Raw genomic sequence first — 18,768 nt, forward strand, 5'->3', positions numbered from 1 at the left:
CCTCCTTGTAACAGCAATAGACTTAGCTTGTTGGTGAATACTGTATTGATTGATTGATTGCTTTATTTAGAAAAGACATGGAAACAGTACATGGAAGTACGATTCACAATACAAGATCCTCTAAACTGGATCGCTCATAAAAGCACAATGGCTTATTTCACTTTGGTGTGTGTGTGTGTGTGTGTGTGTGTGTGTGTGTGTGTGTGTGTGTGTGTGTGTGTGTGTGTGTGTGTGTGTGTGTGTGTGTGTGTGTGTGTGTGTGTGTGTGTGTGTGTGTTTCCAAGGAGGCGGGCTGTAGAGTATAGTGTGCAGGTTGTGGATGGTCATGCTGGTCTGGACCTCCAAGTAATAATGTTTTGTAGCCGTCCAGTCACGGCTGCTGCAATGTCTGAAGCAATAGAAACAAGTTTTAATCGAATTTATCTGTACTCAAGATCATAATAATCACGTTTTAATCTCATGTACCTGTACACAAGATGATAGAATAACCTTGAACTTTGAACCTCGCCTGAGTGTCGGCAGATTCCTGTCAAGCCTTTTCTTATCAGCCCAATACAAGGGACAAGGTTCAGTGTGGCTTCGTCTGTACGAACCAACCAGAAAGGATCTATCATCTCATGTGACCTCTGAGGAACCAACCAGAAAGGAGCTCTCGCTCTCATGTGATCTCTTAGGAAATTAAACCAAACTAAACTCAATCTGTTAGTCAGTCAGTCAGTCAGTCAGTCAGACAGACAGACAGACAGTCAGTCAGTTGTACTAAAATGGCGCAGCAGGGAGTTCAACTGGATCAGGAACAGTTCTGCTGTTCTATCTGTCTGGATCTACTGAAGGATCCAGTGACTGTTCCCTGTGGACACAGCTACTGCAGCGGGTGTATCGAGGGTTACTGGAACCAGGATGATCAGAGAGGGAGGTTCAGCTGTCCACAGTGCAGACACACCTTCATCCCAAGACCTGTTCTGAAGAAAAGCACCATGTTGGCTGAGGTGGTGGAGAGCCTGAAGAAGACAGGTGATACCTTTAAATTCTCTTCTAAATACAGCTCACTGTCTGTTTAATTGATTGATTGAATATTTTATCCGACAGAAATGTAAACAGCACGAGCGAGTACAGTCATACACTTCGTCTAAAAGGATAATCCATTGAGGTCCTATATATTCAATTCATCAACATAGCAAAAAAAAAAACACCAAAATACAATATCACCAAAAATATAAACGATTATATGAACAGAGTAAAACAAAAGTTTACCCAACTAATAAAGAGATGAAACGTCTTATAACAAAATTATTAAAGTTTATCCTGAGTAAATATCTTACAAGCGTCGGAAATGATTAATGATAGATTCCAGATAGTTTTCTGAAGTTTAAACAGCGAGTACAGAAATATAAACACATTTTGTGATAAACGGTGGTTCATCCTTCTAATGACGTCATTACCATCCCAGCTGTCAGCCTACCTTGTGGCTCCTAGGCAACCAGAGTCGTTGCGACCTCATTTATGCACAATATTTATAACAACAAGACCGTGTAGCAGGCTATCTTGAGGGGAAAACATATTTTAGACACACAGTCTGACACAGAGTGGTGTTAAGGCAGATAGACAGTAACAAAAACAATAGTTATCAGGCTGCGCAGACATGCTGACTCCTATAGGCTACCAAATATGACGGTACAGGCACATAAAAATGAAATACATTTTTATAAGATTGATAAATACATATGTATCAATCTATCACCAGGACTCCAAGCTGTTCCTCCTGATCACTGCTACGCTGGACCTGGAGATGTGGCCTGTGATGTCTGCACTGGGAGGAGACTGAAAGCTGTGAAGACTTGTCTTCAGTGTCTGGTCTCTTACTGTGACACTCACCTCCAGCCTCACCATCAGTCTCCTGCCTTTAAGAAACACAAGCTGGTCAAAGCCTCCAGCGAGCTTCAGGAGAACATCTGCTCTCGTCACAACGAGGTGAAGAAGCTTTTCTGTCGTACCGATCGACAGTGTATCTGTTCTCTGTGCTCTGTGGAAGAACACAAAGGTCACGATACGATCTCAGCTGCAGCAGAACGTACTGAGAGACAGAAGGAGCTCGATACGAGTCAGCGGAACATCCAGCAGAGAATCCAGGAGAGAGAGAAAGACCTGAAGGTGCTTCACCAGGAGGTGGAGTCCATCAACCACTGTGCTGACAGAGCAGTGGAGGACAGTGACACCGTCTTTACTGAGTTCATCTCTTCCACTGAGAGAAGACGATCTGAGGTGAGGGAGCTGATCAGAGAGCAGCAGGAACGTGAAGTCAGTTGTGCTGAAGAACTGAGGAGGCGTGTGGAGCAGGAGGTCACTGAACTGAGTTGGAGACATGCTGAGCTGGAGCAGCTCTCGCTCACAGAGGATCACATCCATTTTCTACAGCGTTACACCTCCTCCCTCTCAACGATCAGTGAATCTACACACCCAGTCAGCAGCAATGTCCGTCCTCTGAGATACTTTGAAGATGTGACTGTGGCCGTGTCCAAGATGAGAGACAAACTAGAGGACATTCTTAAAGAACTAGGGACACATGTCTCAGAGACACCAGCAGAACACAAGACCAGAGCTGACTTCTTACAATATTCACATCCAATAACACTGGATCCAAACACAGCTCATCAATCCCTGTCTCTGTCTAAAGGGAACAGAAAAGTAACATGGATGAACAAACCCCAATCATATCCTGTTCACCCAGAGAGATTCACTGCAGGGTGTCAAGTTCTGAGTAGAGAGGGTCTGACTGGACGCTGTTACTGGGAGGTCGAGTGGAGTGGAGGCAATGTTATTATAGCAGTCTCATATAAAGATATCAGCAGAACAGGGTCTTTTAATGAATCTATATTTGGATTCAATGATAAATCATGGTCTTTACTGTGTAGGAAACAAGATTATGTTTTCAGACACAGAGGCATTGACACTGACATCCCAGGTCCTGTGTCCTCCAGAGTAGGAGTGTACCTGGACCACAGTGCAGGTACTCTGTCCTTTGTGTCTTTTGTGTCTGACACCATGACTCTCCTCCACACAGTCCACACCACGTTCACACACAACCTCCATGTTGGATTTTTTCCTCTATCAATTGGAGCCTCTGCTGAGTTGTGTGACCTCAAGTAGATCACACTTCTGTTTTGTCTCTCATGTCACGAGTCCAGAATCGTTGTTTTTCCCTCAGCCTGCCTTGTGAGCTTGTAGATCAGCTATTTTTGCTTTGCGGCGTATGATGAAGTATAGTAGGGGTTTAAAGTGGTTAATAATCTATTTTAATATTTTGTTCTCCTCTTGTATTCATACACCTTCTTGCTACCATTTGTCTTTTTATGATGTAATCATTACTTTATGGATTTTATATTCCTGGTGAAATATTATATTTTTGTTATTTTTTAGACTTGGTTCTCAAAATGTTCAGGCCACGACCCCCCAAAATAATCAGATTTGAACTGGGGACCCCCCAAAATAATATTTGAACTGTGGACCCCCCAAAATAATCATATTTGAACTGGGGACCCTCCACCCTGATAAACACTTGAAATTGTAGGTGTTACAGAAAAAACGGCATTTCGTTTATCATCCAAGTATGGATGCTTAGGAGATGCCGGTATAGAGGACACCTCTGTAACAGTAGGAGTTGAGTTATTACATTTAGTTTGACTCGGTTTCACAGATAAATATTGTGAAAATAGCAGATCTACAAGCTCACAACCCTTCACAAATGTGATGTGTTGTGTGCATGTATCTGTTATTTAAGGTTTGCCTCTTTCTTAGGTCATATTTGACAACTTGGCAAATGTTTGACCATGTTTTTATAGTATAGTTTGTTGATTACTTTTGACTCTGTAATGGTCTTATTTTTATTTTATCTGTATTAAAAAGGTCTTAAAAGTCCTTAAATGGTCTCTTCATAAATGTGCAGATACCCTGTATACACTTATACTGTATGTTGGTCTGTTTACTGTTGAGTGAGAAAACAATGTTGTACATTAAGATAATCATGTGGGGACCCCCCTGGGGATCCCGGCCCACAGTTTGAGCAGCACTGCTCTAAGACACAGTATAAAGAGTCTTTGTGAATAAAGTGACATTAAAGATGAACAAACCAAACATCTCTGATCTCTGCTTTGTTCTTCTATTCTAACAGTCTGTGTAGAAAGGTTGACACAGCAACTTTTGATCTAGTTAAATGAACGTTACCACTTAAAGGTTAAGATAGATAACGTTTTATTTACTAGTCTACATAGCTGCTTTGACACCCATTGTTATGGGTCATAAGATATGACATTTTTGGCTTCTACAACAAAAAAAAACATATTTTTCTAAAACAATCTAAAAAGCCTATCTACACGCTCATGTGTTGTGAGCTTGTAGTGAGCTTTAACTAGAAAAAACTAGAAAATGTGCTCCTCGGAGCACATTTTTTTGTTCACTTCAAAAGATATAAATGATCTTTTGAAGTGACACTTATTTTACTTTTACTTAAAGGGATAGTTCACCCCATAAATTACTTTTTATTACTCCTATCGATTAGTCAAAAATATCCATGAATTCAAGTCTCCATGGGATGACTAATCAATAGGGGAAAAAAAGGCATTTTGGGGGTGAACTATCCCTTTAAGTAAAATATCTGAGTACTTTTTCCACCACTGCATATAGGCTACTATAATACACGCATAATATGGATGCTGGGGTTGAAGTGGTTAATATAACTGTACATAATCAGGGCTCATCAATGTGTCCGTGTGGAACATTTTACATGTAGTTTTTACACACCATTATAATGTTCTTTTTTTGATCATAAGACCCAATTTACTGAATGTCAGTCTCCAGGTTTTCTTCACAATATGTATGACACTGATTTACTATGACACTATAAATGACACATTAGGAGTCAGTCAACTGCTATTTTCAAGGACCCCCATAACTCTGAGAGTTACACACCCGTAAGGGTCCATTTAGAACACCCCCACAAGGAACCATGAGGGTCCCTGGACCACACTTTGAGACCCACTGGTGTAGCAGAGTGTTTCCAGTGAACACCCTGACTCTGTTTGACCAGAATGGAACAGAGCCTTCATTAGTATCATTGGTAAGACCTGTGAAGGAAGAGGCCCAATTTGTTTACAACATGGCTGCTGTGCATAGAGCCTATAGAAGGTTCATTTGGCAAAGGGTCCGTGTAAGAAGATTAGGAAAGGAGACATGTGTACCTCTATGCTGCCCAGTGGATTCAACATACATTCTAAAGGAGTTACGTCGCCCTCTGGTGGTGGTTTCTGTTTGATGCACCAGTGAGAAAAATGCAGTTTAATCTATGCCTGGTGTTGTGTTGTGTTGTGTTGTGTTGTGTTGTGCTGTGCTGTGCTGTGCTGTGTGTTGTGTTGTTGTTTTTCTGCTAATATCTCAACACAGATTCTGCTAGCTTTCGTTTTATTTTGTATTCTTTTTTACTGAATGGGATCCCAGAATGTTTTTCTGCTGACCCAATCTCGGAGCCCAGAGACAACTGAAAAGGAGAAACAGCGACCTCTGCTGTTCGTTCTTGAGAGATTACTGCTGACCTGACATGTCTGTAATTACTAGGAGAGAGAGAGAGAGAGAGAGAGAGAGAGAGAGAGAGAGAGAGAGAGAGAGAGAGAGAGAGAGAGAGAGAGAGAGAGAGAGAGAGAGAGAGAGAGAGAGAGAGAGAGAGAGAGAGAGAGAGAGAGAGAGAGAGAGAGAGAGAGAGAGAGAGAGAGAGAGAGAGAGAGAGAGAGAGAGAGAGCTCTATTTTAACGTCTGTATGAAGGCATGTTTAATACAAATGTGTGTTTGGTGATTTAATGCCATGCAAGGATTATTAGATGTTAGTCAATCTTAGCCAATCAGGATGGAATATGAAAAATCGAAAAAAAATCTTGATCATATGACGGATCATGTGTACCAACTTGCGTGAAAATCTGAAGGAGTAATTATATATATATATTCTTTTACATTAGTCGGTCTACTGGTGGCGCTTTAAAAGGCAGATGTGCAAAGGTTTTTCCTTGGCCTCTAGGGAGTGTGCATACAAAGTTTTGCAGAGATCGGTGCAGTTATAGGTAAAAATACAAATCGGCCTGTTATAGCGCCACCATGAGGCTGATTTTCAAATTTTCAAGTGGCTTTTCTTCCTCAGCCTAGTGGGAATGAGCGTGTAGAATTTCACGGAAATCGCACACTGTGTTCATGATTTGAGGCATTTTGTTCAAAACGGAGCAGTCCTGCAAACTTTGGAAGCCAATCTTAGCCAATCAGGATGGAAAAACTAAAAGACGCGTTTGGTTTAATGACTATAGAGATACTGTGTACCGATTTGTGTGATGTTTGGACAAAATCTGTCACAAAATGTGTTTTGCCAAAAAACGGCCTCCTGGTGGCTCTATAACAGGCCCATGTGAAAACTTTAGTGCAGAGGTTCTGCTCTGACATCCAGGGAGTGTGTGTGTGTACAGTTTGGCTGCGGTCCAGCCAACGGCGCCGGAGATTAGCTGTCCACAGACGGAACCACACACACACACACACACACACTCACGGACACACTCACGGACACACACACACACACACGGACGGAAGGACGGACGGACGGACGGGCAGACGGGCGGACGGACACGGTGCAAAACATAGTCTCGGCCATGCCTTTCGGCCTGGTGGAGACAACTACTAGTAACTGGTGTACTGACCATGGTATTACTGAGCTTGACTGACCAGCCAACTGGCCTGACCTGAACCCCATAGAGAATCTATGTTGTATTAAGAGGAAGATGTGAGACACTAGACTCAACCATACAGATGAGCTTAAGGCTGCTATCAAAGCAAACCTGGGCTTCCTCCATAACACCTCAACAGTGTCACAGGCTGATCAACTCCATGCCACGCCCTATTGATGAAGTACTTTGTTCAAAAGTAGCCCAGACCAAGTATTGAGTGCATAAATTAAAACAACTTTTTTATGATCTTATGTAATATTCTAATATTTTGAGATATGGATTTTTGATTTTCATGAGCTGTATGACATAATCATCAAGACATTTTTCTTCTTCAAATATTTCACTTTATGCATTATGAAAATGGACTTTTCCACGATGTTCTAATGTTTTTAGATGGATCTGTATATTGTTTGAATAGACCTACGTATATGTACTATGTAACTAGTAACTATGTTAATTATGGTGAGACTTTACTTATGATATGCCTTTATTAACTATATGTTACTTATGTATTGTGTAGTGTGTGTAATGTATTTGTTGTGAGTTGTGCTGCTGTGCCTCTTCTCTCTCCGAGTCTTTCTCTCTTTCTTTCTTTCTTTCTTTCTTTGCTGGTGTTGTGAGCTCTGCTCTCTCTCAGCTTTTCTCTCAAACTGACTGTGGATCACAGCTACAGTGTGGGTCTATCGAGGGGCGGAGCTTATTGGTGTGTGCTGTCATTGGTTTGTTTAGATTATGGGCCTCACACACTGTGTGTGTGTGTGTGTGTGTGTGTGTGTGTGTGTGTGTGTGTGTGTGTGTGTGTGTGTGTGTGTGTGTGTGCGTGCGTGCGTGCTTTCAGATCAGTGTGTCCTCTTTTTCTTTTTTGGTTGTATTGTGTTTCTATTATACATAATGTCGAGAAAGAGAAACAGGGAAAGTTTCAGTGTGTTTTGTCTTTAAAAGTTCATCAAAGTTTTATTCTATAGAGAGAACAATAGAAGAAAACTACTGACTCCTATTTCAACAGGGTGGAAACATTGTCTACCAGTGAATCACTGTGAATCAACACACACACACACACACACACACACACACACACACACACACACACACACACACACACACACACACACACACACACACACACACACACACACACACACACACACACACACTCACACACACAAGGAACCTCCCATGTCATGTGATTTCTGAGGAAATGAAACCAAACTGAACACGTCGTCTGATAGTCAGTCAGACAGACAGACAGTCATACAGTCAGTTGTACTAAAATGGCGCAGCAGGGAGTTCAACTGGATCAGGAACAGTTGTGCTGTTCTATCTGTCTGGATCTACTGAAGGATCCAGTGACTGTTCCCTGTGGACACAACTACTGCAGCAGGTGTATCGAGGGTTACTGGAACCAGGATGATCAGAGAGGGAGGTTCAGCTGTCCACAGTGCAGACACACCTTCATCCCTAGACCTGTTCTGAAGAAAAACACCATGTTGGCTGAGGTGGTGGAGAGCCTGAAGAAGACAGGTGATACCTTTAAATTCTCTTGTAAATACAGCTCACTGACTCTGTTTAATTGATTGATTGAATATTTTTTTAGACAGAAATGCAAACACCAAAAATACAATATCATCAAAAATATAAATATAACTTTACTAAACCAATAAAGAGATGAAATGTCGTATTATAAAAATATTAAAGGGTTTATCCCGAGAAAATATCTTACAAGTGTCGGAAATTTCTGAAATTTTCTAAGTTTAAACAGCGAGTACAGAAACATTTTGTTATAAACGGTGGTTCATCCGACATCATTGCCATCCCAGCTCTCAGTCTACCTTGTGAGTCCTAGGCAACCAGAGTCGTTGCGGGAAAAAATATGTTAGACACACAGTCTGACACAGAGTGGTGTTAAGACAGATAGAGAGTAACAAAAACAATAGTTATCAGGCTGTGGAGACATGCTGGCTCCTATAGGCTACCAAATATGAGGGTACAGGCACATACCAATGACATATATTTTTATCAGATCGATAAATACATATGTATCAATCTATCAACAGGACTCCAAGATTTTCCTCCTGATCACTGCTACGCTGGACCTGAAGATGTGGCCTGTGATGTCTGCACTGGGAGGAGACTGAAAGCTCTGAAGACTTGTCTTCAGTGTCTGGTCTCTTACTGTGACACTCACCTCCAGCCTCACCATCAGTTTCCTGCCTTTAAGAAACACAAGCTGGTCAAAGCCTCCAGCGAGCTTCAGGAGAGCATCTGCTCTCGTCACGGCGAGGTGAAGAAGGTTTTCTGTCGTACCGATCAACAGTGTATCTGCTCTCTGTGCTCCATGGACGAACACAAAGGTCACGATAAGATCTCAGCTGCAGCAGAACGTACTGAGAGACAGAAGGAGCTCGATACGAGTCAGCAGAACATCCAGCAGAGAATCCAGGAGAGAGAGAAAGACCTGAAGGTGCTTCACCAGGAGGTGGAGTCCATCAACCACTGTGCTGACAGAGCAGTGGAGGACAGTGACACCATCTTTACTGAGTTCATCTCCTCCGCTGAGAGAAGACGATCTGAGGTGAGGGAGCTGATAAAAGAGCAGCAGGAACGTGAAGTGAGTCGTGCTGAAGAACTGAGGAGGCATGTGGAGCAGGAGGTCACTGAACTGAGGAGGAGACATGCTGAGCTGGAGCAGCTCTCGCTCATAGAGGATCACATCCATTTTCTACAGCGTTACACCTCCTCCCTCTCAACGATCAGTGAATCTACACACCCAGTCAGCAGCAATGTCCGTCCTCTGAGATACTTTGAAGATGTGACTGTGGCCGTGTCCAAGATGAGAGACAGACTAGAGGACATTCTTACAGAAGGAGGGACAAACGTCTCAGAGACAGTGAACAGAGTGGATGTTTTACTGTCAACACCAGCAGAACCCAAGACCAGAGCTGACTTCTTACAATATTCACGTCCAATCACACTGGATCCAAACACAGCTCATGAATACCTGTCTCTATCTAAAGGGAACAGAAAAGTAACATGGATGAACGAACCACAATCATATCCTGTTCACCCAGAGAGATTCACTTCAGTGTGTCAGGTTCTGAGTAGAGAGGGTCTGACTGGACGCTGTTACTGGGAGGTAGAGTGGAGTGGAGGCAATGTTATTATAGCAGTCTCATATAAAGATATCAGCAGAACAGGGTCTGTTAATGAATGTTTATTTGGACACAAAGATACATCATGGTCTTTAATGTGTAGGAAACAAGATTATCATTTCATACACAGAGGCATTTATACTGCCATCCCAGGTCGTGTGTCCTCCAGAGTAGGAGTGTACCTGGACCACAGTGCAGGTACTCTGTCCTTCTTTGTGTCTGACACCATGACTCTCCTCCACACAGTCCACACCACGTTCACACACAACCTCCATGTTGGACTTTGGTTTCAATCATCTGGAGTCTCTGTTGAGTTGTGTGACCTCAAGTAGATCACACTTCTGTTTTGTCTCTCATGTCACAAGTCCGGAATCTTTTCTTCATTCTTTTTTTGTTTTTCTCTCAGCCTGCCTTGTGAGCTTGTAGATCAGCTATTTTTGTTTTGTGTCATATGATGAACTATAATAGTGGTTAATAATCTATTTTAATATTTTGTTCTCCTCTTGTATTCATACACCTTCTTGCTACCATTTGTCTTGTTATGATGTAATCATTACTTTATGGATTTTATATTCCTTTTGAAATATTATATTTTTGTTATGTTTTAGACTTGGTTCTCAAAATGTTCAGGCTACGACCCCCCAAAATAATCATATTTGAACTGGAGACCCCCTAAAATAATATTTGAACTGTGGACCCCCCAAAATAATCATTTGAAATATCCCTGATAAGCACTTGAAATTGTAAGAGTTGAGGTATTACATTTAGCTTGACTCGGTTTCACAGATAAATATTGTGAAAATAGTAGATCTACAAGCTCACAACCCATCACAAATGCCATGTTTTGTGTGCATGTATCTGTTATTTAAGGTTTGCCTCTTTCTTAGGTCATATTTGACAACTTGGCAAATGTTTGACCATGTTTTTATAGTATAGTTTGTTGATTACTTTAGACGCTGTAATGGTCTTATTTGTATTTTATCTGTATTAAAAAGGTCTTAAAAGTCCTTAAATGGTTTCTTTATAAATGTGCAGATACCCTGTATACACTTATACTGTATGTTGGTCTGTTTACTGTTGAGTGAGAAAACAATGTTGTACATTAAGATGATCATGTGGGGACCCCCCTGGGGGTCCCGGCCCACAGTTTGAGCAGCACTGCTCTAAGACACAGTATAAATAGTCTTTGTGAATAAAGTGACATTAAAGATGAACAAACCAAACATCTCTGATCTCTGCTTTGTTCTTCTATTCTAACAGTCTGTGTAGAAAGGTTGACACAGCAACTTTTAATCTAGTTAAATGAACGTAACCGCTTAAAGGTTAAGATAGGTAACGTTTTATTTACTAGTCTACATAGCTGCTTTGACACCCATTGTTATGGGTTACAAGATATGAAATTTTTGGCTTCTTCTACAACAAAAAAAAAACATATTTTTCAAAAACAATCTAAAAAGCCTATCTACACGCTCATGTGTTGTGAGCTTGTAGTGAGCTTTAACTAGAAAAAAAGAAAAAACTAGAAAATGTGCTCCTCGGAGCACATTTTTTTTGTTCACTTCAAAAGATATAAATGATCTTTTGAAGTGACACACCTATTTTACTTTTACTTAAAGGGATAGTTCACCCCATAAATTACTTTTTACTCCTATCGATTAGTCAAAAAATATCCATGAATTCAAGTCTCCATGGGATGACTAATCAATAGGGGGAAAAAGGCATTTTGGGGGTGAACTATCCCTTTAAGTAAAATATCTGAGTACTTTTTCCACCACTGCATATAGGCTTCTATAATAGCAGCAGAATATGGATGCTGGGGTTGAAGTGGTTAATATAACTGTACATAATCAGGGCTCATCAATGTGTCTGTGTGGAACATTTTACATGTAGTTTTTACACACCATTATAATGTTCTTATTTTGATCATAAGACCCAATTTACTGAACGTCAGTCTCCAGGTTTTCTTCACAATATGTATGACACTGATTTACTATGCCACTATAAATGACACATTAGGAGTCAGTGAACTGCTATTTTCAAGGACCCCCATAACTCAGAGGGTTACGGGTCCATTTGGTTCCATTTGCAAACCTGGGCTTCCTCCATAACACCTCAACAGTGTCACAGGCTGATCACCTCAATGCCACGCCCTATTGATGAAGTACTTTGTTCAAAAGTAGCCCAGACAAAGTATTGAGTGCATAAATTAAAACAAAAAAATCAGATGGTCGATATTTATGTATTATAAATCCTTTCTTTTTTATGATCTTATGTAATATTCTAATATTTTGAGATATGGATTTTTGATTTTCATGACCTGTATGCCATAATCATCAAGACATTTTTTCCTCTTCAAATATTTCACTATGCATTATGAAAATGGACTTTTCCACAATGTTCTAATGATTTTAGATGGATCTGTATATTGTTTGAATAGACCTACGTATATGTACTATGTAACTAGTAACTATGTTACTTATGGTGAGACTTTACTTACGTATTGTTTAGTGTGTGTAATGTAATGTGTAGTGTGTGTAATGTATTGTGTAGGCCTAGTGTGTGTAATGTATTTGTTGTGAGCTGTGCTGCTGTGCCTCTTCTCTCTCTGAGTCTTTCTTTCTTTCTTTCTTTCTTTCTTTCTTTGCTGGTGTTGTGAGCTCTGCTCTCTCTCATTTTTTCTTTCAGACTGACTGTGGATCTCGATGTAGATCAAAGATAGTGCCCATGGTTTAAAAGGATAACACAAAATCCATTGGTGTCCTACTGTATATATTCAATTCATCAACATAGCATAAAAAATCACACCCAGTGTGAAGTGGGTGGTGTGATCACAGTGATGGAAGTGATTCACTTAAAAAAAACATAAAGGTGTTTTTTTTTAAGTGCATAGTCATATTTATAGGGCTATGCACAGGTGTCATATGTTTCTAGCCAATCACAGTCCTGAATAGAGTCATGGTGGCCAATCACGGTGCAGGGTTAGGGGGGTACACTGGTGGCCAATCACAGCGCAGGGTTGGGGGGGTGCAATTTGGATCGATGTCCAAACCTCACATATAGGGGCGGTTGCACCGCCCAAAAATAACACAAAAAAGAATATCATCAAAAATATAAACGACTATATGTACAGAGTTAAAAGAAAGCGGGGGGGGAGGGGGGGGGTGGTAGGTAAAAGGGGGGGGGGGGGTGTCGTCTAAGGAGAGGCAGTATTTACCTCCCCCTTTGGCCTCCTGAAAGGTGGATTTTCAGGCCTGTTAAAGGAGAACGAAGGAAAAACCTTTGCCCTGTATGTTAGACACTGACACAGAGTGGTGTTAAGGCAGATAGACAGTAACAAAAACAATAGTTATCAGGCTGCGGAGACATGCTGGCTCCTATAGGCTACCAAATATGAGGGTACAGGCACATATCAATGAAATACATTTTTATCAGATTGATAAATACGTATCAATCTATCAACAGGACTCCAAGATGTTCTTCCTGATCACTGCTACGCTGGACCTGGAGATGTGGCCTGTGATGTCTGCACTGGGAGGAGACTGAAAGCTGTGAAGACTTGTCTTAAGTGTCAGGTCTCTTACTGTGACACTCACCTCCAACCTCACCATCAGTCTCCTGCTTTTAAGAAACACAAGCTGGTCAAAGCCTCCAGCGAGCTTCAGGAGAACATCTGCTCTCGTCACGACGAGGTGAAGAAGGTTTTCTGTCGTACCGATCGGCAGTTTATCTGCTGTCTGTGCTCCATAGACGAACACAAAGGTCATGATATGATCTCAGCTGAGAGACAGAAGGAGCTCGATACGAGTCAGCGGAACATCCAGCAGAGAATCCAGGAGAGAGAGAATGATGTGAAGGTACTTCACCAGGAGGTGGAGTCCATCAACCACTGTGCTGACAGAGCAGTGGAGGACAGTGACGCCATCTTTACTGAGTTCATCTCTTCCACTGAGAGAAGACGATCTGAGGTGAGGGAGCTGATCAGAGAGCAGCAGGAACGTGAAGTGAGTCGTGCTGAAGAACTGAGGAGGCGTGTAGAGCAGGAGATCACTGAACTGAGGAGGAGACATGCTGAGCTGGAGCAGCTCTCGCTCACAGAGGATCACATCCATTTTCTACAGCGTTACACCTCCTCCCTCTCAACGATCAGTGAATCTACACACCCAGTCAGCAGCAATGTCCGTCCTCTGAGATACTTTGAAGATGTGACTGTGGCCGTGTCCAAGATGAGAGACAGACTAGAGGACATTCTTACAGAAGGAGGGACAAACGTCTCAGAGACAGTGAACAGAGTGGATGTTTTACTGTCAACACCAGCAGAACCCAAGACCAGAGCTGACTTCTTACAATATTCACGTCCAATCACACTGGATCCAAACACAGCTAATACATGCCTGTCTCTGTCTAAAGGGAACAGAAAAGTAACATGGATGGACAAACCTCAATCATATCCTGTTCACCCAGAGAGATTTACTACAAGGTGTCAAGTTCTGAGTAGAGAGGGTCTGACTGGACGCTGTTACTGGGAGGTAGAGTGGAGTGGAGACGGTGTTATTATAGGAGTCTCATATAAAGATGTCAGCAAAACAAGCCCTCATGATGACTGTGTATTTGGACATAATGATAAATCATGGTCTTTACTGTGTAGGAATGAAGGTTATTATTTCAGACACAGAGGCATTGGTACTGACATCCCAGGCTGTACGTCCTCCAGAGTAGGAGTGTACCTGGACCACAGTGCAGGTACTCTGTCCTTCTTTGTGTCTGACACCATGACTCTCCTCCACACAGTCCACACCACGTTCACACACAACCTCCATGTTGGATTGTATCCTATATCACTTGGAAACACTGCTGAGTTGTGTGACCTCAAGTAGATCACACTTCTGTTTTGTCTCTCATGTCACGAGTCCAGAATCGTTTCTTCATTATTTTATAGTTTTTCTCTCAGCCTGCCTTGTGAGCTTGTAGATCAGCTATTTTTGCTTTGCGTCGTATGATGAAGTATAATAGTGGTTTAAAGTGGTTAATAATCTATTTTAATATTTTATATTTGTTCTCCTCTTCTTTCTACCATTTGTCTTGTTATGATGTAATCATTACTTTATGGATTTTATATTCCTGGTGAAATATTATTTTTTTGTTATTTTTGACTTGGTTCTCAAAATGTTCAGGCCACGACCCCCCAAAATAATCACATTTGAACTGGGGACCCCCCACCCTGATAAACACTTGAAATTGTAGGAGTTGAGGCATTACATTTAGTTTGACTCGGTTCCACAGATAAATATTGTGAAAATAGCAGATCTACATGCTCACAACCCATCACAAATGCCATGTGTTGTGTGCATGTACAGTATCTGTTATTCAAGGTTTGCCTCTTTCTTAGGTCATATTTGACAACTTGGCAAATGTTTGACCATGTTTTTATAGTATAGTTTGTTGATTACTTTTGACGCTGTAAAGGTGTTATTTTTATTGTATCTGTATTAAAAAGGTCTTAAAAGTCCTTAAATGGTCTCTTTATAAATGTGCAGATACCCTTTATACACTTATACTGTATGTTGGTCTGTTTACTGTTGAGTGAGAAAACAATGTTGTACATTAAGATAATCATGTGGGGACCCCCCTGGGGGGCCCACAGTTTGAGCAGCACTGCTCTAAGACACAGTAGAAATAGTCTTTGTGAATAAAGTGACATTAAAGATGAACAAACCAAACATCTCTGATCTCTGCTTTGTTCTTCTGTTCTAACAGTCTGTGTAGAAAGGTTGACACAGCAACTTTTAATCTAGTTAAATGAATGTAACCGCCTAAAGGTTAAGATAGATAACGTTTTATTTACTAGTCTACATAGCTGCTTTGACACCCATTGTTATGGGTCACAAGATATGATATTTTTGGGTTCTTCTACAACAACAAAAACGTATTTTTCAAAAACAATGTAAAAAGCCTATCTACACGCTCATGTGTTGTGAGCTTGTAGTGAGCTTTAACCCTTTAAGACCGGGGACGCATCTGTGTCATTTTAGATTTTAACTATAACCATCATTTTACACTTTGGTCTATTCAAAAATAGCAGATATACAAGCTCATAGCGCGGCACTGAGTGCCGTGCTATGAGCTTGTAGATCTGCTATTTTTTATTTTATCGTGAAAATGTGTGCAAATCTTTGAATATATATATATTCTTTTAAAGCGAACATTTTTAAAAGTCTTTGCTTCTGGGGGGTCCCTGGAACAACATATTTTGAGATGGGGGTCGGCGGCCCCAAATACATATCATTTTGGGGGTCCTTGACATGAAAAGGTTTGAGCACCACTGATATAGAAACATACGTTTTTCAGAATACTGTTGGGATTTAGAAGACATTTGTAGAATCGGCTACAACTAAAAAAGAAAGAAAGAAGGGGTTTAAAATGATTCATTCATGATATATGTTTGTATTGGGAGACACCAAATGTCTCTTTAGGATCTGGTGGTCCAGGCACCCTAGGCTGCAATACCAACCTGACAGCGTGTTGCAGGTTTGACTCTCGTTCCCGACGACATTTGCTGTCGCTGACGCTGGGTCACTACCAGTCTACAGACCCATCCAACAGGGTACACTACTATATAGCTTGTACAGTGGCACATCCAAATAATTACATCAACAATGTTAAAAGCCAACTGCAAAAACAAACTTTCAAATGTATAAAATGTATAATAATTTGAAAATAATTCAGAAAATAATCTGGGCTGTCAGACAAGCACGGTATGCATCGTCTCTTTGTTACGTCGGGAGACCTGGCTGGCTTCCATTGGAATGCGGTGAAAAGTTAGTCTGTTGTCCATTTTAGACCCTTTATTCTCAACTCGTCGATGGTGAGAAGCCGTGGAACAGTTTTCATACAACAATTCATTCCCATTTGGCGAAACACTGCTGAAAGAGTACCAACTAGCAGGCTACTAGTGAACCTCCGAGTGAAGGGAGATGTTGACCCCACCGACCGGGGGCGGGGCTAGCCGCAGCCGCTGAGTGATGTCAGCCTTGCCTGCCCTATGGAGTACAAATATAGGACCACAATGGAAACAAGTCCCCAGGACTTATTTTGTGTTATCCTTTTAGCCTTAATGTCTTACCACCTTTATTAGAAATGTCTGTCTAATAAAGTAGTAGTTGATCAATCAATTGGGACAAAAAATTGGGTTTCTCTATAGAAATAAATCATGCTTTCCTGCATCCAGTAGGAAAACAATTATTGAAGCCACTTTTCTCTCGGTTTTAGACTATGGAGACATTATTTATAGAATTGCTGCTCCATCAATTTTAAAGCGCCTTGACACTGTGTACCATTCTGCCCTAAGATGGGTCTCTGGTGACACCTATGGTACCCATCACTGTACACTATACGGGAATGCAGGCTTATCCTCTTTAACTGAGAGGCGTGATAAGCACTGGTATCTATTTATTTTTAAAGCCATATCAGGAATGCTTCCCCCTTATATTTGTTCTACACTTCAAAACTTCACATGTCCTGCCATCGCCAAGACAGTACATTTTCAGGGGATTCCCAGGGCAATAAGAGGGACAAAGAAGGGCATTTCAAATTATGAATTATTTTGATGATCACTGCTTTTATGATGCTAATTCATTTGAGCAACTGGTCAAATCACCTTTCGCCTCATAATGAGTCTGACACCTCCTTCAACACACATTCTTTTGTTCTCATGTATATGGATGTCTGTTGAAGGGAAAAACGGGGGTGTGTAGTGACAACTTCTTTTCAGGGGCAAAACAGTGCATTTTAAGGGCAGAAAAGGGAGGGAAAAAATGCATTTTCAGGGGACTTTCAGGGAAAGAACCACCTGATTCGGATGCTATCAATGCATATGTAGCCAGTCAGCCTTGAGCCTCAGGGGCCACCGTAGGACTACTGCATTGGCACTTCCTCATTGCCAATCAGGTTGAGTATTTAAAGGCCCTGCAGTCCACCAAACACCAGTCTGCTTGGTGGTTGAGGGCTGCAGGTCTTGCGACCGGGGTCTTATTTGTTTGTTTTCCTTGCCTCGGTGAGTAACACGCAGCATGTGTGTTTTTGATCTTTAAACTAATGTTCAGAGGCCGTGTTTAATCATTTGTTTTGTTGCTGCCCAGGTTGAAGTGATGGTACTCTAGTCCCGATGTGACAAGTACATGTGCTGAGGGGATAACGGGAAAGAACAATGACAATCTAAGGTATACAATAACTTTAAACAAACTTTATGTTTATTTATTTATCTGATGTTTGTATAGTGTACTAACTGTTGTTGTTGTTTCCACTTTAGTTATCACCACTGCTGTTTTGTTTTGTTTAGTTTAATCTGAGTTTTATCGTTTGTTTTTATTTGTTCATTAAGCTATTTTTTTCTGTCTTCTGTTATAGTAATATATGTTTTTGTCTGTTTTCCCCTAAACATTGCCGAGCGCTGCTACCATCTGGAGCCAAACGGGAGCCGGGGGGTAAAGCCGACCAGCTACAGGGGGTCACTAGGTGCACGATAGTCCACGACCATCCCCAGGTTTGATGTGAATGCGAGCACCCTTTCTACACGGTGTCGCTCTCTTTTCTTGCTTGTAGTGTGATTTAGTTGCTGTGTGTTTTTCATTTCTTGTTTTGGTCGGTTCTTTAACCTGTTTAGCCTAGCTCCCTAGCTTTTAGCTCCTTGTGTTGGTCGACCATTGCCCACCTGCCCTTTGGCACCGGATGTAGCTCGTTTATCTTTGTTGTCAGTAATATTGTTGTGATTACTTGGGATTTTAACATCATATATAGTGGTATATCGTGACTGCGTATTTTATGCTTGATTTTATAGCACTGCATTTGATATTTTAAGCATTAATGAATAT

General features: G+C 41.2%; 2 protein-coding genes across 2 annotated transcripts; both read left to right on the forward strand.

The window, feature by feature from the left end:
* Positions 1-734: 734 nt before the first annotated feature.
* LOC311048628 (uncharacterized protein) lies at positions 735-10,573 on the forward strand. The gene is made up of 5 exons (XM_084061892.1): positions 735-1,014; positions 1,745-3,143; positions 4,169-4,181; positions 7,982-8,273; positions 8,807-10,573. The coding sequence occupies exons 1-5, from the start codon at positions 765-767 to the stop codon at positions 10,231-10,233; spliced, it is 3,381 nt and encodes a 1,126-aa protein (XP_083918018.1). The 5' UTR covers positions 735-764; the 3' UTR covers positions 10,234-10,573.
* Positions 10,574-13,372: 2,799 nt separating this feature from the next.
* LOC311048629 (tripartite motif-containing protein 16-like) lies at positions 13,373-14,775 on the forward strand (the record flags this gene model as incomplete). Its single annotated transcript, XM_084061893.1, has 3 exons — positions 13,373-13,417; positions 13,513-14,378; positions 14,547-14,775. 3 exons carry the CDS (start codon positions 13,373-13,375, stop codon positions 14,773-14,775), a joined length of 1,140 nt encoding a protein of 379 aa, XP_083918019.1.
* Positions 14,776-18,768: the final 3,993 nt, after the last annotated feature.

This window comes from Gymnoscopelus microlampas (assembly GCF_963454915.1).
Source record: "Gymnoscopelus microlampas genome assembly, chromosome: 7".
In the NCBI taxonomy this organism is placed as follows: domain Eukaryota; kingdom Metazoa; phylum Chordata; class Actinopteri; order Myctophiformes; family Myctophidae; genus Gymnoscopelus; species Gymnoscopelus microlampas.